At 40.8% G+C, this 24727-nt stretch overlaps 1 protein-coding gene across 3 annotated transcripts in view; it reads left to right on the top strand.

Annotated features, from left to right (window-relative positions):
- The window catches only part of cdk19 (cyclin-dependent kinase 19), an 85640-nt gene that overhangs the window by 46098 nt on the left and 14815 nt on the right, over window positions 1-24727 (top strand). For all 3 annotated transcript variants that reach the window (XM_035995777.1, XM_035995775.1, XM_035995776.1), the window contains exons 5-12: window positions 10710-10767; window positions 13860-13991; window positions 14703-14846; window positions 16518-16587; window positions 16689-16761; window positions 17453-17550; window positions 18523-18601; window positions 22096-22341. In XM_035995777.1, coding sequence (XP_035851670.1) covers window positions 10710-10767; window positions 13860-13991; window positions 14703-14846; window positions 16518-16587; window positions 16689-16761; window positions 17453-17550; window positions 18523-18601; window positions 22096-22341 — 900 coding nt within the window. The remainder of the gene's footprint in view (window positions 1-10709; window positions 10768-13859; window positions 13992-14702; window positions 14847-16517; window positions 16588-16688; window positions 16762-17452; window positions 17551-18522; window positions 18602-22095; window positions 22342-24727) is intronic.

Here is a 24727-nt window from a genome sequence, read left to right as displayed (position 1 = left end):
TCTCCATTGGCTGTTGAAACAGGTGACGTCCCTTACGTTCTAAAACCAGCCTCTGGAGACTTGACCAGCTGACTTCTCCATTGGCTGTTGAAACAGGAAACGTCTCTTACGTTCTAAAACCAGCCTCTGGAGACTTGACCAGCTGACTTCTCCATTGGCTGTTGAAACAGGAGACGTCTCTTACGTTCTAAAACCAGCCTCTGGAGACTTGACCAGCTGACTTCTCCATTGGCTGTTGAAACAGGAGACGTCTCTTACGTTCTAAAACCAGCCTCTGGAGACTCGACCAGCTGAGTCGCAGCGACACCATCAGCTGGTTTGCCGCTGGTAGCCGATTTTATCATTCTATTGCATGTGTTCATGTTACAGCGCTTTACTTAGTTTGAAATACTTCTATTTTAGGTATATAATGGTCTATTGGTGAAGTAGCATTGTTCACTTTGGTGGGGGGGGGGTGGGTACATTTTTTAATTCAGCAGAGGCAGGGATATGTAGACCAGAAAGGGGGAAATCCCACGCATCCTGATCGTGAATCAAATCGCAATCGCAGTACCAGTCAAAATATTCGTAATACGATACTTTCCTTATATCGTGCAGCCCTGTACTCAAGTTGATATCTCTTACTATAACACTCGCTGTAATCTGAAGAAGAGTTATTCTTTCTCTCACACTGAACCACTCCAAAGTGCAGAGCTGTGTTGCTTCCCTGCAGGTGCTGTTATGTCTGGCTGTGGCGTATTATTATGGGTTTGATTGTAATGCCCGTAGAGCAGAACGTCCTGAACTGTGAATGTTGTCTGACTCTTGTCTCCCCTTTAACCTGGCTGCAACACACTGCTGATTCCTGTGAGATCCTCTCCACCTTGGTTTTCCCACAGTGCTTTGGGTGAAGCCGAGAGTCTGAAAACAGGGCTTCTCATTGTGTGTCTTAAAAGCTCTGTTGGGATGGCAGATTGGCAGGAATGAAATCAAACGTGTTCACAGGAAAACTGCGTCCATTTTGCCACTAAATTAAGTGTGGCATTAACTTGGATCACCAGCCTTAGTCTTGGCTAAGCTAGTGGAAAAGTTAGCATGGGTTAGCTTACTGACAAGCAACTCTTCTCCAGTCAATAATATCCGGTCAATAATATCAATAATAACATGTTTTTCTGTGTTATTCAGTTTCTTCATTTCCTCTGAAAATGCTAATGGCCAGTTGTTTCTTTTATGGAAATGAGAGGGAGAGGGAGAGGGAGAGAGAGAGAAAACAAAATGGAGGGGTGGAGCGTTTGGTCGCTTAGTGGAATAATAACTTGCTTCTAGAAATGTCCCATTGTTTCAAAAATAGCTACGCGTCGCTTCCTGAACGCTACCAGGTAATGTAATTAAACCAGTGGCGTCTTGTCTTCTTGTAGCGTTACACTGAATAAAGGCAGCTTTAGACCGTGACACACCCTTAGACTGTGTGGAAGAACTCGACATACCTTACTGTTTGGAAGAACAAATCAGATATATAAGGTTCAACTGTCTGAGTCACATTTTCTATAAATGTATGTGATACTGTCATAATGTTTAAGTAGATAAATACCTCAGGCTACCTGAACCAGTGCTTCTGGTTTTTGGCTTTGGGTGTGCTACACTTATTGCTGAGAAGCCGACGGGACTGTTCAATTAAAAATGCCAATGAAAAGAGTAGTTCATGTGCTTACTATATACAGTAGGTACCTGTCTAATGTATATGAAAGCATGTTTTGTGTTGCATGAGAGTATGTATTGAGAGATGCTTATTTTCTGTATTGTGTGTTGTCTTTGTAAAGCTGCGGAACGGACAGAGTCCAAAACTAATTTCCCTTCGGGGACAATAAAGTATATCTTATCTTATCTTATCTATATTTGGATTAGTTTTCATTTCAGCAGACAAACTGGGATTTAAGTGTACAATTACAATGACTTGGCAGGGTAGAGCCTCACAAAAGATATCCACTGATTTAGCATTGCACTCCAAAGTACTGTATGTCAGACCATGATAATACAGTTTTAAAAAAGGATAAAAATCAATGCAGCAGAACCAGAGACATTGTCTTTTTTTTTATTACACACATTCTTCTTACATGCAACTTTGGCGGCTGACGGTTCAGAGATTCAGGTGTGCTACATTAGTAGCGACTAATGTTGAGCCTCTATCTTGCAGCAGCGATGTTCTAGTCAGCTCACTTCTTTCTAACTCAACACCTCCACATTTGTTTCATTTTCAAACTTGTAGTCTTCAACCGACGCTGACTCAAGTGAGGACATTAATCAGACACACAGCTCCCTTTGGAGACACTAAAGGCTTTATACTACTTTTTTTCTTTTACATATGTAGTAGGGCTAAACTATTACAGTGCTCATATTATGCTCATTTTCAGGTTCATAATTGTATTTAGAGGTTATATCAGAATAGGTTTACATGGTTTCATTTTAAAAAAAACACCATATTGTTGTACTGTACATGCTATCTCAGAGCCCGCCGATGTCTTCCATTATGTCCGCACTCTCACCTCGCCAGCCTTTTTTTGCCCACGGCTCTGTTCTGAATGTGAGAGATAGCCACGCCCCCTGATTTGCATATAAGAACTGGAAATAAATAGAGAGGGAAATCAATAAATGAGGCATTAGGAAATAAAAGTCCACGGAAATAAATAAGTGTGGATTTATGAAATAAAAGTCTCTTGAAATAAATAAACGTAGACGTATGAAATAAAAGTACCATGAAATAAGTAAAAATAAAACCTTTTAATATATTTATTTAACCAATTGATTCATTTATATATGAATATTTACATTTATTTAATTATTTATGTATTTATTGCCTCATTTATTTATTTCATGATGTATTTCAAAGGCCTATTTATTTTTTTATTCATGTATTTATTCATTTATTTATGTACTTATCCATTATCCATTTAATATTGAATAAAACGGCATTCCATACTTAGAAAACGTCAGATCTGTCTCATGTGAGATCAAAAAACAAACAGAATTGGAACCAATATCTGACTGTAAACTCCCACAGCCCGTCTGTATGTGTGGCTCTTATCTCTCCCTGCATCTGTCACTCCCTAGAGAAGAACATTTGTGCCTGTGCTTGTGGAGGAAAAAGTATAATTAACCAAACACATCAGATTATGTGGCAAAACTTTAATTTGATTACCACCGTCAGTGCTTTGATGTCAGATGATCCGGAGGGAGGCTATCTCCGGATAATGCTCGTGAAAGAATGGAAGACTGAGATTATACAGTCTGACTGAAGTGAAGATGAGATGTTGGCTTCATGTTAAGACTTTTCAATTTTTGAAAATGAACAAAAATTTGGAGGCCCCCCTGCCCCTATCTTCTTTGAATAATGTCGTCCACTCTTACGTAATCCCTGGCAATCCTGGATGGACATGACATTACGTAAACCTGCAGGGAACAGAAAGCGTGCTTTTTGTCTCTCTGCTGACCTACGGGCATCTCTGCAGGCAGTAAACGTCTCTTTGACACACAATTTATCAATCAGTGAACTCTGAGCTTTTTTTTAATTCCATTGCAGTCGCTGTGTACCATAAAACAAACCGATTATTTTTAGACTAAAAAACATGAAGCAAACACAGGTGATCGTATTCGGCCAATGGGCGCAGCACACATTACACTTTTGACCTTACTTCCACTGTAACGTATTTATACAGAAGAAAAATAATGCAATATTTGGTAGCAGTTAGGATTAGCGAAGTGAGTGTAACGCTAGCAATGGATTGTTTTTTACTCCCTAAACGTCAACCTGTTGAGACTAAATGAGATTTAGAGATATGGTGAACCTGTCACCAACCAGGACGAAGGCGCCGAAGGATGAAGACGAGAAAGGGGCGGCCCTGACCGTGGGCGTGATTGCTGCTGAGGATGCTTAACGTTACACTGCTGTAAATGACATTAGACCCGGCCACAGTGGGTGGGGAGTCATCTAATGAAGCTCAGCGCAAATTCTTTCAGGAAGACTTCTAATTACTGCAATCACCACTATCTCTCCCTAAATCTATTCAGCTGTTAAGAGGCGTTCACCCTTCAGTAAACCAATCAGAATTGGCCACGAAATTCATGATCCAATCACAGCATGACATCCTGCTTTAAATGTCTCTCTCCTTGCTATCAGCTGTCTTCTCAGGCAAACGTGCAACCCTCCTCCTCCCCTTCCACCTCCGGGCGTCGTCAACCACGGCACCCTGAGTCCCTTTCTGGCAGACAGCTCCTTCGTTCGGCCTCCGGGTTCCCTCTCCGCCATCACCAGTGTCTAGGCTCCATCGGGGGGGAATGTCTGTTTCTCTACCCCTTTAAATATTTTTCATGATGGAGTCTAATCCCCAAAGACTCTGTACATTTCTTGTACATTTCATATTATGCTTATCTACAATAAATATTTGCATATCTGCAACAAAGTCTCTCCTGATTGAAATAGGGGTCCATGCAAGAACTTTACTCTTCTCTCTGTCTCGTAGTAGAACATTACTACTACTATCTGGTTATAGCGGATAGAGGGCCGCAAAGTGAATGCAGAAGTGCCGTTCACCCTGTTATGAGTTGATGAACCACTGAAACGATTTTGGAAACATCTAAGGTATTTAAGGTACATTATTTTGGTGCAAGTTTGCCAGATCGGGTAGCGGATCTGTAGTTCGAATGAGACATTACGACAGCGGTAATGGACAATTCCGCTTCCAACCTGTAGGGGGACCGAAGCGGGAAAAGTGCTCTAGTGTTGCTTTAATGATGAAGAAGTAACAGAGTATTAAGAATGGGAAGCCTCCTCTCCTTCACACCAACAGAAACTCTCCCACAGGAGCTGTGTGCTTGTTTTGCTCCCAGAAGGTCACACCACTCTTATCTGTGCACCAACTCTTCCGGCCCTTCATAACTATTTTCATTGCAGCCCGACGGAATTCTCCATTGTCAGACTCAATCTGACTCTGCACTGATGTATTGCAGTTTGTGTTTTTTTTGCTGTCTCATTGCCAGGGCTTCCTGCCATTGTGGCCAAAGAGCTCCCTTAATTCTTTCTTCTACAACTGGTCCCTGTTTGGTTCTTGTTGTTGGTCATATTATTATCTTCGTGCAGATGCCTGGCTCTTTGTCAGTTCTGTCTGTGCGTCTAAATGATGAATAGAAGTGCTGTTCATAGTAAGCATGTTACTGCTTTATGGAAAATGCCCCCGAAGGCCTCATATTGCTTTCATAGTTCATATGAAAGCTACACGTCTGGCCATGAGTTACGTGGTTAATACTTGTGAAAGGGTGAGCGTCAAGACAGATATGTAATCCATACCTTTAAAGTGCCCATATTATGAAAAAAAATCACCTTTTCTGGGATTTGGGGTGTTACGGGTTTCTGAATGTGTCCTGCCTTCAGTCTTCGGGTGGCTAAAACAGAGACCTGAACACAGGGTGAAAAGAGGAGCTGCAGCAATGGGCAGTACAACAAAAAGATGGTGTTTTTTGAAAATTAAACCATGTAAACCTATTCTGATACAATCTCAAATTACAATTATGAACCTGAAAATGAGCATAATATGGCCACTTTAAACCCGTCGCTTTCTGTGACAGTGGCCATTTATAATAATACTGTTTTTAGCTGTTTAACTGATAGTAATAACTCGCGATCACGGAAGGCTTGTATCATGTGGACGCACCGACAGTTTTGCTGTCATAACTTAGAATTCCTCATGACAGAAACTACACATTTGAGGTACTTATACTTTACTTGAGTATTTCCATTTTCTGCTACTTTACACTAACAATATATCTCAGAGGGAAATATTGTACTTTTCACTGCACTACAGCTTGATTCACTATGCAGATTCAGATCAACAATACAAAATATAAATAAATAAATTGTGATATCAATAATGCTTTATTGGTCCCCAGGGGGATTTCACAAGCTACCCTGCAGTAATATATATATATATATATATACATACATTTAAATTACCGCCACCTTCACCAGCTGCAACATTAGAGCAATGAACACATTAATGCATTAATAATTATAATCCAATAATATAATATATATTATTCTGCATAATGAGTACTTTACATTTATTTTGATGCTGATACTTTTGTACTTTTACTTACAGTGCCAGCTCATCGTCTTGTTATTAAAACTTACTCATCAAAACAAGATGTTGTTTTCTCAATGTATTCAAATCTTAAAGCACTCCAAAAGGCTTCATATGTGTATTTTAGTCTTCATATCACCTTTTTCATTCTTCCAGTCTTCAGGTCTGGTGATCTGCTGCTCTCTGTTTAGCTGTGGGGGAAGGTGCCCACCTACTAGCACATCTTTCATGGCTGCAGTACTTCTGCTGTTACATAACTGTGTGTCTTGTGCTGGTGTGTAGCATATACTCTGCGCCTCTGCACCACAGGTATTAAGCATGTGCTTTGCATTGCACCACCACAGAGCTCCCATCCCCCACTGTCTGTCACTCCTCCACTCGTTTCTCCCTGTCCCACCCACCACTACCCACCCCCATACTAGAGGTGCTCGGTGTGCCTCCCCCACCCCCTACGCCCCCACAAGGCTTATGTAACAGCCTCTAGCTGGTGCCAAGCCCACCGCCCTGCATGGCGGGCTAGCTGACTCAAGATGCTGACTTAGCAGCTCTGCAGGACAAAGCAAAAAAACATCTCAGCGGACTGTACCAATAATCTCTGTCAAGGGGGGACATTACTGAAGGTGATCAGTTGTTGTAGTAAATACAGACTAACCTATGTGTACTTTACTGTATATGCACAGTGCTTACACACTGCAGTAACACAGGACAGATGCTGCTGGTGCTGTTATCAGGAGGGACTCCTGGCGATACTGTAAATGATTACTCGTGTTAGCCTTTCTGCTGTTTGATGATGCTTCAGTCCATTTAGGATGTTGTATGTATGTATAATGTAGTTAAAACATTTCAACCTTTAGCGATGAAATGACATAGTAATAAAGAATGAGCATTATACTCTTTAGTCCTTGCATTATTATTATTATTACAATTTCATACCAATGACATATGAGAATCATGTCTAGAGCTGCAATGATTAATCGATTAGTTCAGCTTTAGGAAACACTGATTTACATTTTTTAACCATTTTCTGACATTTTATAGACCAAACAACTAATCGATTAACTTCAGAAAATAATGGACAGATTAATCAACAATGAAAATAATTGTTAGTTGCAGTCCTAATCATGTCTACCAACCTTCACCTGATGTCATTCTTTTTCCTGGGACAGGAATAACTTGTCTAAAACCAATTAGTCTGTACATGTAGTGGTTACATGTATGTTCTGTTACCTGTACCGTGCTGCTGATTGTGTTTATGTTGTTTGTTGAATAAAAAAAACATTTGATCACAAAAAAGAGATTTTCAACAGGGGGCCCAGGACCCCTAGGGGGTCCTCAGAGTCATTACAGGGGGGCGTCCAAATTATTGTTCATTTTTGAAAGTTTTGTCAAAAATTAAAATGTCTTAACATGATTCCAACATATTATTAGCAAATATAAATCCCCACTGATGATGAGGCTTACTGGCCTTTAATTAAAAAATCACTAAGGTAGCCATCCACAGATACAGGTAATAAGGATTCACTGTGCCACATGTATGTTTAACATTAAAAGATGATTCATAAAATCATTATTTTAACAGCTTAGTATTGTATGCATAAAAAGTTATTTATAAAAATGTACGTTCTCACATACTGTAGAGCTCCTCTGGGTAATGTCTAGGTAAGGGGTTGCAGTGTGTGAAAGGGGCTTTAGTTTGAACCTAACCATACTTGCCTATACCTTTTTAAACTACTGCATACCATTTGCTGTATGTGCATGAAGTGTGGGCATTAAAAAAAGGAGTCATAGCAAGGGAAACTAAAAATAGAGCTGAAGAAAAAGAGCAGTAACAACTGGCTGTAGTTCAACCGCGACTAAACCAACGGAGACAGTTGGTGAAAAACACAGCTGAATAAATAATAAACTGTACCTTGAAATGGGTTTAAACATGTTCTTTCTTTATGTCTTCATGTTCTATGTGAACAAAGCAGTGCCTCAGAAAAGAACTGCAGATGCTTTGCCACAACACTTTTTGACGAGATTCAGAAAGTCAGGCATTAGATTGTGACACTTGAAGTGGACTAGTGGTTGTTAATGTTGGCTTTGACCTTTTGGTTACAGGGCAGCCTGTTTTATATCAACTTACCCAAACTGTTGTAGAAGTGACGCCTCTAGCTCCTGAACTGGCCCAGTTTTTGAGAAAAATGTTTAGATGGTTTTGTAAAATGGGGTCCATGTCCCTAAGGATTGAGTTTACCAGTCCTCAGTGGGATGGTTGACACTGTTTATTTTCCCCCGGCTCCTGATCCATTTTTGAAACTAACCAACTGTAACTGATTGATTTCACTGGATGAATTCAAAAGGAAGTCTCAATTTTGGACTGTGAAACACAATTTGGCGCTTACTTCCCGATAACACGAGTTTATATCTTCAAGACTGTATTTGTCTGAATGTAACAACATAACAACAGCTTAATGTCACTTTTTTCCCACCGTGTTAAGCTGTAGTTTCACAGTAACTTCTTTTCTTCAGATGTTATGTTGCATGCTCATTTTACATTTTGAAGAGGCACTGACACTCATGTCTTTTACAGGACATTCAAGAGCTAATAACTGCTTTTCAAACAGCCAATATGAATATGTTTTATATTAATTCAGTTAGGCCTGTTTAGAATTTGAAAGAGGAGCTGGTGAGCCTTTTAAGAGACGTTTGTCTTTGTGTTTGCCCACCGTGGCGTGTCGTGTTGTGGGCGTGAATTATCCACCTAATCATTAGTGTTGTTCCTATAGCAACAAGACTTGTTTGCCAGGCAGATCTGAGTCCGCCGAGCCAGAAGGGTTCACATTCACACAGATACCCAGGGAGAATAATACTGCATCCTAGTGCAAGAGAAGGAAACTGTAAAGTTAGAAAAGATGGGCACATTTCCCTCAGAATATATCAGTCAGTGAATAACAACACAGTACTTCTAACCCATAACTATACAGTATGTCAGAGGTGAGATTGGTTGGTTTGAATAGCAGTAAGTTTTGTCCTGATGATGATGAAAGAGTCAACCAGACCCACTCACGCTGCTCATTTCTTTACCAATAAAAAACACAAATAACAGTATTCTCTGTACTAATCCATATTTTTTTATTGTGACAATGGAGCAAATGATTATGCATAATGCAAAAGGTGTCACACTTAGCAAATTATTTCATGGCCCGCTTTCTCTGCTCTCATCAACCTTGTTTCCAGCAGCAGCAGCAGCTGTTTTCCACCTGAAAGCTCTAATAAACCCAATATATGCTACCACCTCAGCACTAGGGATGGGGATCGTTCATTTTTATTGTTATTGATACCATTTTTGAGACTGCGCAACGATCAGAGTCTTCATCGATACCATTATGGATACTTTTTTATTATTTGGTGGAAAGAAGAGACGACAAATTCTTAATCTTAACATAACTATTATTACTTTTATTGCAAAAACTGTGAGTCTGTGACTGTTTGATTTCTTCTGTCTCTGTCGCTGTTTTTGTTTCAACGAGCTGATTAAGCGGCCCACAGAGCGGTGCTCTCGGTAGCCAGTCCGACTACGTTTTGAATGATTTGCGGTGGGGAGGCTAGTCTTTATGCACAAACTGTGCTCGTAAATCATTTTTCTGGATAGCACACATATCTATTTTTAGACATAATGTTATATGATCCACTAGTCTCGATAGCAGTTCTGATAAGCTCGGACCTTATTAATTTTTAGGTTTTGAGAAATTTGGAACTGGGTCCTAAAAAGAACCGGGTCTCGAGACCCATCCCTACTCAGCACCTAAAGTTTGTGACTAGCTGTTGAACATAGCGAAGCATTTAAGCAATAAAAGAGCCAATATTTCCTTCAGGAGTTGGTGGAAAGCCAACCGGAGCTAATATTGGACTTACATTAGTCAAGTGGACAGAAACAATGCTAATGTTGCGTTGTGTGTGCACGATGTGTAAATAGGCTTTACACGGTGTCAGTATTGTGTTCCACTGTCAAAAGAAAAGTTTAATTAGACCCTTTTTAAACACTACTGTCTCAGCTTTTACTCAGTTTAAGTTTAATTACTAATGTTAACTATCATTTTAGTGATCAATAATTAGTCTGTGCCTATGTTATCTCCTTACATATACCTACGCTTTCCGTCTCTGCTAGATTGGGAATGATTGAGATTTCTCTTGGCACAGCTACCAGAAGACTTCCAACTTTCAGACAGGTTGCTCACGTCACATCTACGTCGTCTCTCTCAGTTGGAGGCTGCTCAGTAACGCTCAGCCATCACCGGAAAAGTGCTTCTAATATCCTTCACTGGTCTCCGTCCAGAGACACGGGATCTGTTGGTCCATTTCTTTTACAGTCTATGGTCTGTGTGTGCTGTCACATGAGTCCATTAGAGTTTGAAGTGCACTTTCACAGAATGGCTGACTGACATGCTCATGTGGTCGTGTGGTTCAATAACCAATAGGGCACCAATACAGGCCACTGAACACGTACATGCTCAACATCGTATTGTCACATGTGGCTATTATACAAGAGGTTTAACACTTGTTAATGAAAGTGAGCACTGTATTATGCACACTTTAATATATATCTGTCTCCTGCAGAAACCAGCGAACATCCTGGTGATGGGGGAAGGTCCTGAACGAGGAAGAGTTAAAATCGGTAAGACATATTTCTGTAAACTGCTTGACTCATTGAGATTTGTAAATAACACTATCATCATGACAATGGATCAATGAGCAATGAGGCTGTTGACTTGTTTGAGTGTCATATAGCTGTAGTGTTTAACCTTCTGGCTGAGAGGTGGACAGGGAGCTCAGATCAGTGCTGTTGCATAAGCCAGCTGGCCAGGGGACTGCTGCAATGCTGGAGTCTATTTATAAACCCAGTGCACACAGGAATGGTACTAAATTATTGTTTCTGCTATAACTTACCAGGCTGAAGCGTGATTTATGCTTCTGCGTTAAATCAACGCCGTGGGTACGTACGTAGGTAAGTGGAGACACGGACCCTACGTCAGACTCTACGTCGTAGCCTGATGTGCACCTCTCGAAAAATGTAACTATACATCGCAGCGACGCACGTAACTCGGCTGTGGCTTGGTAGCGTTGCATTTCCCCCAAATCATTTCCTGGTTCTCCTTCTCCATAAACATGAAATCAAGGAGAGGGTTAACTTTTCCTGCTCCAGATTTCCCACCGTGGTCAGAAAGAACAGGGGAGACACTTTGTTTCTCTCACTATATGACTCTAGAGTCACTACTCACTCTGAAGCTAATCACCGTCACTCTCTCACTCGCTCTACCACACACTCCCCACGCACACACGGCCCTGCTATTCTCTTAAGGAGTTCGACGCACACACCAACGCAGATGTATAAACTTCAGGCCACTTACGTAGGCTACGGCGAAAGCTCTGCGTGGAGCCTCCGCAGAACCATAAATCACGCTTAACACAGTATTATATTTTATTAGCTGCTGCACTATTTAATGTCTTAGATTATTTATGTTTCCAAACTACTTATCTTTCAACCTGCAACATGCATCCCGTCTATGGGCATTCAGCTTGCTCTTGCATCGCCTCCAAGGTTCGCTGGGGGCGACTTGCGCTGGAGGACTTGGACCCCGTTTATATCTGCTTGCAGGTCTAGTTAGATTTTCTTCCACTTCCACATATATTCCACAATGGAGTTTAAAAAAACAATTATATATAGGCTTAAAGCAGCGTACAGTTACTTTCTACATAAGATAAGGTATTTTGGTATGAAAACCCTCATTTTTAATTTAACCAAGGATGCAACATCTCTGGTCTGTCTTTCATCATCTGTTCATGAATATACTGTACAATACACTACACAGTGTGTACATAACACACTACTAACTACTACTATACTGTATGTCCCGTAGATCTCAAGAGCTTGCACTCGACACTGCACTTCTTTTGCAATACACCCGTCATGTGTGTGCTTCGCTGGTTCAAGTCCCCATACGGACCGAAGTACGGAGTGTGGACTGGTAGCTGGAGAGGTGCCAGTTCACCTCCTGGGCACTGCCAAGCTGCTCTTGAGCAAGGCACCAAACCCCCCCCCAACCGCTCAGGGCGCCTGTACAGCCTGACATCTCTGCATTAGGGCATGTATATGACCTGAGCATGTATGTGTGTATTTCAGGTCTGTGTGTAGTGTGTAATAACAACACTAATCCCCCATTGGGGATCAATAAAGAGTATAAATTATTATTAAAATTATTATTGTCACTGTGGCACTAGACTCACATTGCCAGACCTATCTCCACAGCGTTGCGGAGGAAGGTCTGGCAACAGGAGCGTACAATCCTGGATAGGAGAAAAAGTGGCTTTTTTTAAACCAGTCACAATCTTCTTGGGCGGCGCTAAGCTCCGGACACAGCGACGGTGGCTCTGCAGAATGGTCTTGGGAAGGAACTTGTTTTGGTGGAACATTTGCACCCTGCAAAAGACGACGCCACATACAATATTAAATGAAGTTAACTGTTCACACAACACAGTAACGTGAGCTATATAAATTAGCTGATACATGATTAAACCTCATTGGCTCTTACCAGTGTATCTCCATGTGTACTTGGTCCGCAGCAATCCCACCAATCGGTCCCAAAACGTCCCAGTTAGAGAGAAAATGCCCTAAACATATTTCTTGTAAATCTTTACAATCGTTCCCTGAACGAACCAAGCAGGTCTGCCTTGTTGCACCGTCCGAATTTTCTTCAAAACTTGCCATTGTTAGCGTGTAACGTTTCTTGTGATGGACATCCGGCGAAACTTCCAGCAGCGCCGGAACTCTCCGTTAATGATGTTGATCCAGACTACTGTAGCACTTCATTTTCCTTATAATTTAGGATTTTAAAGCACCCATATTATGCTCATTTTCAGGTTCATAATTGTATTTTAAGGTTGTACCAGAATAGGTTTACATGGTTTAATTTTCAAAAAACACCATATTTTTGTTGTACTGCAGCGCTCTCTCTCACTGCTGCAGATCCTCTTTTCAGCTGGTCTCTGTTTTAGCTACAGAGTGAGACCTCTTTTCTTCTTCTTCTTCTGTACTATCTCTGATTGCACTTGCACATGCGCAGTAGCTCAGATGTAGATCATGTCAGCTAGCTAGCTCCATAGACAGTAAAAGAAAGGCTGTTTCTACAACTTCGGTCAGCTACAAGGCAGGATTAGCTGGGAGACTTCTAAATGAGGGCGCACATGGAAGTAGTTCTTTTGTAGATTATGGTGAACTTATGTGTGTTGTAGCAGTGCTTTGGTATTGAGAACGAGGTAGCATGCTAGCGTTAGCATGCTAAAGCTACGAGCTAATGGTCATAAGTCGTGCCGATTTTGAACAGCTCACCCAGAGACTGAAGGCAGGACACATTCAGAAACTGCATCTCACTCTAAACAGCATGGATGGATTTTTTTCAAAGTTTGTATGTGTGTGGAAGCACCAGAAACACAACATAACACCCCAAATCCCAGAAAAAGTGTTTTTTTATCATAATATGGGCACTTTAAGTTTTCTCTGTTTTACTTCATCCACCAGCAGTATAATTTAGTTCCTGCTTTTGTTTTCTCTTTTCCATTTCAACTATTTTCCATTTATTTCATCACTATCTACATATGTATATATTATAGATGAGATTATTTCACATGTTCACAGGTTTGAGGGCCTGAGGTGCTCTCTGAGAATGTCTTTATTTGCTCACTTCCTGTGTCTTCTTTACAAACCTGTAGCTGACATGGGTTTCGCTAGACTCTTCAACTCCCCCCTCAAGCCACTGGCAGACCTCGACCCTGTGGTGGTGACGTTCTGGTACAGGGCCCCTGAGCTGCTGCTGGGGGCCCGGCACTACACCAAAGCTATCGGTGAGTCTGGGGCCACATGTGCTAAGAAAACCCTGGTGTGTGTGTGTGTGTGTGTGTGTGTGTGTGTGTGTGTGTGTGTGTGTGTGTGTGTGTGTGTCTGCACTAACTTAGGACTTTGACCCCTGATTTTTTGCTCCACTGAAACAAAGTAGCTGTCCTTTCAGCAGAATAATCTTTCAGTCTTTTAGTGTTTCCCCAAGGTCTCTCAGTGTAGGGACACGCATTCCCCTGTGATCTATGGTCTTCATCATGAAGCAGCTGTGTCTACATGTCATTCGTGGAACATGAGACTCAGGCCTCCACTGTGTTTGTGATTATCTCTAAATGAATGAAAGAAAGACGGTCAGATATAAAAGCTGCACTAATTGTTTCTCAGGAATTCTTTCTCATTTTAACTCTTGCAGAAATAGCAAAAAAAAAAGATTTCACTTTTTGCAGTAAAGTAGTAGAAAAATTCATTTACATATAAGATCATCAAACATTTGGGTCAAAACTGGTTTCCGAACTCTTGTGCATGCCACTGATAAAACGTAAAGCTCATCTTCAAGAAGACAAAACTAACTAACTGTGTGTATGTGTGTGTGTGTGTGTGTGTGTGTGTGTGTGTGTGTGTGGTGTGTGTGTGTGTGTGTGTGTGTGTGGTGTGTGTGTGTGTGTGGTGTGTGTGTGTGTGTGTGTGTGTGTGTGTGTGTGTGTGTTTAAATGTACCAGATATTTGGGCAATTGGCTGCATCTTTGCGGAGCTGCTAACGTCCGAGCCCATCTTCCACTGTCGCCAGGAAGACATCAAAACCAGTAACCCTTTCCATCATGACCAGCTGGACAGGATATTCAGCGTCATGGGTTTCCCTGCAGGTCTGCACACAATACACACAACTGCAAATACACACAGCCTGTGTAAGCAGGATGACCATGTTGAAAAAAAAACTTAAAACCGTGAATCGTATCGGATGGTGAGTCGAGCGTATCGTTACGTCCCTTATTCTGTTGAATGTTTACATTAAGGTGCCCCTGTGGCGATTCAATGTGTGTTCATTAGCACTAGCACATATCCTAGAGCTTTAACAAACACGTGGAGTACATGCTCTTCCATTTTCTATTTAGACAACTTCAAGCGATCCATGGATTCGCCACAGGGCGAATCTGTTTATGATCTTGCGGTGGGAGTTTCACTTAAAGGTGCTCTAAGCGATGTCACATGTTTTTTAGGCTACAACATTTTTTGTCACATGCGCGGAGGGAGGGGACGGGATGAGGAGGGGGGAGGGGCGAGCTAGCCTCCGTTTGGTTTGACAATACTTCGAACGTCAACAAGAAGTGACGTCACCCAACATCGCTTAGAATACCTTTAAATGGCCCATTTGTATGACGTCCTGCTATTTAACACCCCCAATGTAGCACAGGTAGACTTTCTATTTCACACATATTGTTTTCCGTCAGATGTGTTTTTATGATCTTGACATTTCCGACTGCATTGAAAGCAGCTTCATTTCACGGAGAAACAGAGAAAGAGAAAGAGACGAGGGACTGTGCTTTGTGCTGGAGGAAACAGCTGTTACACAAACTCCTGGGCAGTTTAGTGCTGGTGTTCCATTTTTGACCCTCATAGTCTTTAAAACTGTCCTATGGCAGTGACAGAGACAGTGATGTTTACTGATTCCTGTACGGGACTCTCACACCGCCTCAAAACGGACTGACAAGTCTGATGGCTGGTCACATGATTGGCCACCGCAGGGTGACACCGGGTTGTGTTTCTCCAAAAGTTAAATCTTTATCAACTTTTCTGCTGCGGTCTTCTTTTTTAAGATTATTTTTTTGGGCATTTCTGGGCCTTTATTTTGATAGGACAGCTGAAGACATGAAAGGGGAGAGAGAGGGGGTGGGGGGGGGGGGGGGATGACATGCAGCAAAGGGCCGCAGGTCGGAGTCGAACCCTCTATATGGGCGCCCGCTCTACCAACTGAGCTATCCAGGCGCCTGCTGCAGTTTTCTTTCGGCCCCCCCCCCCCCCCCTTCAAAACGAATCAAAAGACCTGCGTTTTCGCAGGACCCCCTGAGGACTGCTATGTGAACCCAGCCTTAAAACATAATAATAATAATAATATATATATATAGGGCTGGGCGATAGGGAAAGAAATCAGATATCACAATATTCTTGACCAAATACCTCGATATCGATATTGCGGCGATATTCTAGGGTTGACAATTGGTGCTTTAACAAAATATTTTCACACTTAGATTTTAGATAAATAATCATCAGTAATGTGGACATAATGTCTAAGTAGGGAAAAGGCAAATAACAGCTAGAACAGTCTGGTAAGTTCAGAAAAGTACATCACTTTACTGTAATGCAGCCTTTAAAACCAGGAAAAGACAACACTTATGTCATACCACGATATTACGATATACAAAATCTAAGACGATATCTAGTCTCATATCACGATATCGATATAATGTCGATATATTGCCCAGCCCTATATATATATATATATATATATATAATAGTATGTTCTTTGTATTCCACAGATAAGGACTGGGAAGACATTAGAAAGATGCCAGAGTATCCAACACTGCAGAAAGACTTCAGGAGGACAACGTGAGTGATGATCAGAAACTTATAAACCAATAAACCAAATATGAAATACAGTCAAACTGATTTTTTTTGTTGATGTATTGTTGTGTTTTCTCATTTCTCAGGTATGCAAACAGCAGCTTAATCAAATACATGGAGAAGCACAAAGTGAAACCAGACAGCAAAGTGTTTCTGTTGGTGGGTACACACACACCATCATATATGCACACGTCTTATGTCTCTGCTTCTTTTGGTTTGCAGAAGAACTATTGTGGGAAAAAATATTTAAAAAAAATGAGCCATCATTCTACATTCATTCTGTTTCTCTCTGCTGATATCTGACAGCAGGTTTTGAAGTATGATTTTTTTTCTTTTTACTATTTGGTAACATTTTATGAATGAAACAGAACAGAGCCTTATATGGCCGTTTTAGGGGCAATGATAATGCCAATGATCAAATCTCACGAACATGGGTTCTTTCAACCAAATTGCCCCAAAAAAACATGGTTCCCTACAACTATCTTCAGGTAAAATGAATGAATTTTATAGCATTTAAAAAATTTTTTTAAATGGTTTCGAAACAGTATCCTGAATAAACTTTGATACCCGTGATCCACTCAACATCCTCTCATCCGACCTGTAAGGCAAAATAATTCATAATTTCTGCTTTTTTCCAACAACAAAAAATAGGCCCAATTTCACATAAATGAGGTTTGTTGACCAATGTTCCAAGAATAAGTGTAAAACGTATTATTAAAACAACACAAGTTGGTATTAGTGGTGCATACTGTGTAAATGACCAAATTGTCAAAAGCATCGGAAAAAGCTCCAAAAAAGTTCATTTTCCATTTTACCCGAAAACAATACCGTGATTCTTCTCTGCCTTCAGCTCCAGAAACTCCTCACCATGGACCCCACCAAAAGAATCACATCAGAGCAGGCGCTGCAGGACCCCTACTTCCTGGAGGAGCCGTTACCAACCACCGAGTGAGCTTTCCTTTGTCTTGATTCAGACCCACACTGATTCACTTCTTTAAAGCGTAACTCTCGCCAAAATGCAACCTCTTTTTGTGAATGTACCCGAGTCAAACTGTCATTTAAAAGCATATTTAGGACATAATCGCCACTTTTAAGATTTACCGTATTCTCGTTTTTCGGTCAAATGGCCTTTTGAATGGGAGTAATAGGGGCACTTTGATGCTAGCCTTAAAATAGCTATTTTTAAAACACTAAGAAGGCTCGACACAACATGAGACTTTGCTCCAAGTATCACCAGGGCTCTACACCTTAACGAAAGCATTGACAACGGACTCCATATGAGGCTCCTTTTTCAACTACAAGGTCAATATTGTTTTTCGATAAAACAAGAAATAATCCTTGCATTTATATGGAACTAAGCTTTAGGAGCTTTCCATCTTTACTCTCTTCCCTGTTACGTTGCATTCGGAAATGTTGAATTGTTTTTGACTGATAAAATTGCTGCAGCTGGAGTTATTGAAAACCTTTCTTTTTAGTAAACTCTGGGTACACAAACAATGTTGTCAATGCTTTTATTAAGGTGTAGAGCCCCTGGTGATACTTGGAGCAAAGTTTCATGTTGTGTCGAGCCTTCTTAGTGTTTTAAAAATAGCTATTTTGAGGCTAACATAAAAGTGCCCCTAGCACTCCCATTCAAAAGGCCATTTGACCGAAAAACGAAAATACGGTAAATCTTAAAAGTGGCAATTCCGTCCTAAATATGCTTTTAAACGAAAGTTTTACTCGGGTACATTCACAAAAAGACCCTAGGTTGCATTTTGGTGAGAGTTACGCTTTAAGTATGAGGAAAATGCCCTTTAACTTGTAACCTACCTTCCTGTCCCCCTCCCCCCCCCCCCTCTGTGTTTTGGTTGGTGTGGTGGAATCAGAGTGGAACATGCAGAAACATTTACATCACTGATTCTCTGTGATTGCCTCTAGTGTGTTTGCTGGGTGTCAGATCCCCTACCCAAAACGAGAGTTTCTAAATGAAGACGAGCCAGAGGAGAAAACAGAAAAGGTAAAAAAAAAAAACAAGTCAACTGGCCACTCCACCAGTTTCATTTCATTACTTTAAATAGCTTTCAGACTCGAGACATCCTGTGTTTGAAGTGTTTGAAGTCATCCCTATTATGAGAATATTTTATTCTCATAATAGGGATGAGTCTGCATTCACACAGCCTGCGTCGGCAGGTCGTCTTTTTGAATGGGGGTAGTGCGTTTAGGCTGTGGCGGGGTTTGCCACAGGGGGGCACAGGCAAAAAAACGCAGCGGGCCTGTGACAAAAAGTTGAGACCGACTCAACTTTTAGAGAAACGCAACCCCAGTTAGTTTTGAGGCGGTGTGAGTGTCCCATACAGTTATCGGGGAAACATCACTGCCTCTATTGCTGCCACAAGAACTGTTTCGGTGACACTCCCACAAATGTCTTTTTTTTGGTGTGAATGGGCCCTAATGAGTCATCATCATGAATCATTTTCAGACGTCCACACAGTTCTGACAAGTTGAAAATAGCACAGCCAGGTTATAGCCAGGGTGTTATTCGAAATCCCTGCACGGCATAAATGATCTACAATATTGTCAATCTAGATCTTGGTAGGAACCTCCATCATATTAAAAGAACATGACTTGCTTCAATGGAAGCCTGTGGAAACTAGTGAGATTGTATTACTGTCCAGAGAGATTCATGCCAGAGGAAGAAAAACACCAGCTGGACAAACATGAGCAGCTGATTCAAGCCTCGAGTCACACAGGTAAAGGTTGCAGGGTTTAGCTGTAATGTTCGCCACATTCTGCAATATCTTTCCTGGCCAGTACAGCAGTTTGTTTAGCTTTACAAGTATGTCGTTTGTCCCTGGTTATTTATCACTACTAGGTCCAAACTGGTGTTTGGTGAGGACAACACTGATGTTTCTATGCTAGGGTGTTAATCAGTATGTTAAGAGCATAAGTCACCGAACATAGGACTATCATAATAACACAAAACAGAACTGCACAGATGACAAAGTATTTCAAACGCTATATGGTAAATGGATTGCATTTTTATAGCACTTTTCGGTAACACTTTATGTATCTACATAAGAGTGACATGACACTGTCATGAACACATGACACAGTCATGACACATGATCCCTAACCCTAACCCTAACCATAAACCGAATGACACTTACTAAAAGAAGCGTTATGTCATAAACGTTTATGACTTGTTTATAATGTTTATGACACGTTCATGACAGTGTCATGTCACTCTTATGTAGATACCTTCAAGTAAAGTGTAACCCACTTTTCTAGTCAAGCGTTTAACAACACAAGCCAGCATTCACCCCTTCATTCATACCCTGATGGCATGTAAGGTAGGCCTGTAACAATTATTACATAATTGTCTAATTGTCCATTTTTCTACATAATCGCGGCTTCTTTGTTTAACCACAATTCATTGCTAACATTAGCTAAGGTCTTAAGGCGTATGACTGGTAATTGTTGATTTTGTTTAGATATGCCAAATTGAAATTATATAGGTGATTATTGGTCAGAATGTATATTTGTATTATTATCTCAATTATTAGTTGTTGGCACTTGACCCTATACACGTTCATAGCAACAAAATTGACAAGGGGGGGATAGAGATAGTTAGATAGTTTTATGATCATAAAGAGGCCTTGTTAACTTAGGCTATCTTTTTGTCTTATTACATTATCTGGGTAACATGACAGTGATGTATATACAAAAAAAGATGTATCTTGGGATTTATTCAAAACTTTAATTTGGTTTCAAAAGTAATACATCAACAAATATTTTTAAATGTGGCTTAAAGAGACAATTATATTGTTAATCGCAATTATTTCTGAGACAAGTAATTGTACAGCAACATTTGGCATTATGACAGCTCTAATGCAAGGTGCCACCTGCTCATCAGGAAGGGAGGGATACACATTCACACACACAATTTGGAGATTTGCAAACAAATAAAATAGAGAAAAGCATCAAATGATCCCACTGGAGAAACGTGAAAAATGACTTTATATATATATATATATATATATATATATATTACTGGCTATGACTCAATATATAGATTGAGTCATAGCCAGATGGAGAGAGTCATCTCATGGCTGGGCAGATTCCTTAAAAAAAAACGTCCCTGGGCAACAGATTCTGCAGCGGGACCCCCTCAGCTGGCCTCTTTTTGAGAACGTGAAAACAATTGTGTTATCGATGGTATATGAATATCACCTAACAGACACAACGTGTTACCCATCAATACTGTCTATACTGTATATGCATTTCAGTCAAAGCAAAAAAGATAAAATTGGAGTAACACCAAGGTAGAACAACTAGACAGTTAACAAGCAAGTAACCAAACTGATTTCACATGTGCAGATTCCCTCTACCCCCTCTCCCCTTAAAGTGGACATATTATGCTTTTCCGTACGTTTTCTGTCATATCTTCAATGTTATAATGTCAGATTTTCATGTTAAACGTGGCCAAAAAAACAAATGAGGTAAAAGTATTTTATAGAAATCCACGTGAGCTAAAACATTCAGATTTCCAACTGTTCTGAACGCTCCGTTTTCAACAGTTTTTTCTAATCTCGGCTAAGTCTTAAACAACTCTAAGCTGGCCTTCTCTGATTGGTCATCTGCTCCAGGTAGGCAGGACTGGAGTGTGGTTGACATTGTCGCATGTAACTACATGCTAACGGCAGTAAAATATGTCATCTTGGCTGCCAGTGTTGTTAAATTCTCCCCAATTCCAGTTCACATTACCCCTGAAACATTTCCGTTTTGTAGTATTTGGTTTAAAAGCCTATTTCTGTGATTTTGACTGTAGAAAGACCTGCTATATTCTATTAGTATCCACTGATAACTATAGTAGCTACATGCTAACGGCAGTCAAAGATGTCATCTTGGCTACCAATTTGTTAGATTCTCCCGAATTTTGGGTCGCTTTTTTTCTGAAACATGTCCGATTGGGTAGTGTTTGGTTCAGAAGCCTTTATCTGCGTCAATCTAATGTAATATTATGTAGCTGCATGCTAACGCGAGATAGCTGTAATCTTTACGGCCAATGCTGGTTTCTCCCCAATTTCGGGGTCACATTACTGCTGGGACATGTCCGGTTGTATTTGGTTTAGAAGCCTTTATTGGTGATTTCTTTTCACGGTAAAAAGTCCTGTTATATACTCCGTTGCCGTAGCTCCAGCTGCAACTAATGAAACAACAGTGGAGGCTGCGGAGCAGAAAGCAGATTCCAGAAAACACTCTGGCCAATCAGAGAAGACTTGGTGTTTTCTGGAGGGGGGCTTAAAGAGACAGGTGCTCCTACAGAGCGTCTCATACAGAGGGTGAATACAGGTGCAGCAGCCATGGGCAGTATGAGAAAAATAAAGTGGTTTTTTTTAACATTAAAGCATGTAAACATGTTCTTGCACAAACACAAAATACAAGTATTATCCTGAAAATGCTATATAATAGTTGCCCTTAATCACCTTTGCACTGTGTGTCCATGTGCAGAACCAGACCCAGCAGCACCAGCAGACCACAGGTCAGACTCAGGCCCAGAACCAGCAGCAGACGGCAGCCCAGCAGGCTCCGTCCCAGCAGAACTTGGCCCAAACCAACGGCACTGCCGGAGCCACGGGGGCCACCGCCGGCGGGGGTTTACAACACGGCCAGGACCAGGGGCCCCCCAACAAGAAACCTCGGATCGGGCCCTCTGGGGCCTCCTCAGGCACTGGTCTGCTACAGTCAGAGTACCAGGTTAGTGGGATTTATACTCCACAAGGAAGTTGTTAGTCGGCTGCTGATATTCTTAATTTTTCTCTCCCATTAAAAGACTCAAACAAACAGTGAATGTAACAAGTGTTGTGTGTGTATTACAGCCTGATACATCACAAAATGTTCTTGTTGGGGTTGCAAGTCCTTCTGGTTTATCCCATCGCGGTGGCTGGCGTTTCCGTGTGTGCGTGTGTTTGCGTCGGTGTATGTTTATGTGTGCGTGTGTCAGCCCCCCACCATTTTGGTACATTTACCCAACATGCGACGATAGCCCTCGCTCACGGAAAATGTGCTTGGCAAGTGTTAAAATACTCCCTAGAGTACCAAATGTACTTTTTGTAACTTTTTCCTGTTTGTTTGATAAAAAACAGCTGTTTTAGGTAATATTACATATTAAAGAACTTTTGATTATTCAGAAAATAATTGACTGATGAGGACAATTGTTACATGCAGCTTTGTGAGGTTATAGATATTAATTTTGTCTTTACACTGTGTTGTAGCCTGCAAACGCTACAGATGGTGAACATTTCTGTGCACAGAATGTCAGCGGTGTAATCTACAGTATGTGTGTTTGGCAGCGGCGAGGAAGACGTATACACGCACACAGCAGACAACAACAGCCTGTCGGCCAACAGATAAGGGCTGTGCATTCCACATTGTCCTGCTGACCGAGCTGATAGCGAATCACTGCAGTGCCTGCTAGTTTCCCACTCTGGCGCCCGTTGTATCAGGGGCTCTTATCACGGGGCCAAAGAGAGGGAGGTCTCTGAGTGATGGAGAGAGGCTGGTGAAATAAGAGCAGGGACGTGTCAATGAGTGTACTGCAGAGAACAGTGTGATAGAGGTGACCTCTCTGTGTGAGTAGAAATATATCACAGATAGATATAGATATATACAGTATATACTGTGTGTGTGTGTGTGTGTGTGTGTGTGTGTGTGTATGTGTATATATATATATATATATATATATATATATATATATATATATATATATATATATATATATATATATTATGACTGTCAATCAATTAAAACAATTAATCTAATTAATTACAGACTCTGTGATTAATTAATCGAAATTAATCACATACATAATTAACGGTGCCTGAACCTATACTTTTTAAGAAAGTAAAAAAAGAAAAGAAAACAAAGGGTACTAAACAACAGTCGGTGACATTAAAGAACGGCTTGTTTATTGCTAAGGCCATATGGTCAAAATTAAATGATTTAATAATAATGTATAACAATAACAATAACTTATTTCACTAGTAAATTGCTGTTGAACGACAAAAACAACCACCAAGGACATTTACAATAACTTCAAATGCACCACGAAGGTGTAGTTTACCAGTTTCATTGAACGCACCGTCTGTGTTGTTTTTCCGACGGCAGCTCGGCAGCTGCAGATTGTTACATCCCGCTGTTGAGTCACAGTCCTCTACAGTAAAACACAGTCAAACTTTACACCGTTCAGCGTTAACTGTCAGCATTGTAACCGTAGGCTAACGTTATAGTCAGCTGCAAATATGGCTTGACCCCAAAAAAATTCTAACAAAAGATTTCTCAGTGGTTTACAGTAGTATCAGATGTACTTAAAAACATCCTAAAAGTTTACCAAAGTTTGACTCCAAGAAAGGCCCCATTTTCAAAATGGCGGCCGTCAGGTCCTTAAAATGACCATTACTCCTTTGTATTCCTCCTAGACCAGGAATACTGGTGCCTGATACATGTTTTGCCCATGTACTATTGTAATTAGCATATTTGCATGATAGAGAAGTGATTACAGGTACAATTGAATTTTAAAGCAATTGGTTACAAGCATGTTTAATGTGAAAAATAAGGGCGAATACAATAACAATTTTATAATACAATTTCAAAGTAATTGCATATTTCTCCTTTCTCATATCGTTTTGCCTAGTGTTAGTGGTTTCTGTGGTTCATAACCATTCTTTTGATTCCAACAAAGAATACATACAACTGTGTGATACTGTAAAATTAGTCAAAACAGGGCTGCCACGCTCAATACCGCTAACGAAAGTTACGAATGTAACTACGGTTCTATGAATCTTGGATGACTGCCAGAGGCAGTGTTTCACACTGAATATATTCCATATTGCACTTGTGCAGGTCGAGTATTTATATCAACAAAGTCACCTGTGACCTTGGGGTGACCCTAGCCAAGGTATTAAGTTCCGGTGTCACCCTGAGCTCATTCTTTCAGAATCTTCTCCCGTGTTCGCAAGATTCCGAGTGACCAAGAACTCTGGCGGTCATCCAGGATTCATAGAACTGTATTTACATTCGTAACTTTCGTTCTATTTCATCCTTACTGAACGCCAGAGGCAGTGTTTCACACTGGATGACTCAT

This window comes from Sander lucioperca, chromosome 19, assembly GCF_008315115.2.
Source record: "Sander lucioperca isolate FBNREF2018 chromosome 19, SLUC_FBN_1.2, whole genome shotgun sequence".
Classification (NCBI taxonomy): Eukaryota; Metazoa; Chordata; class Actinopteri; order Perciformes; family Percidae; genus Sander; species Sander lucioperca.
The sequence above is the reverse complement of the archived record's forward strand: the minus strand, read 5'-3'. Positions and strand labels throughout refer to the sequence as shown.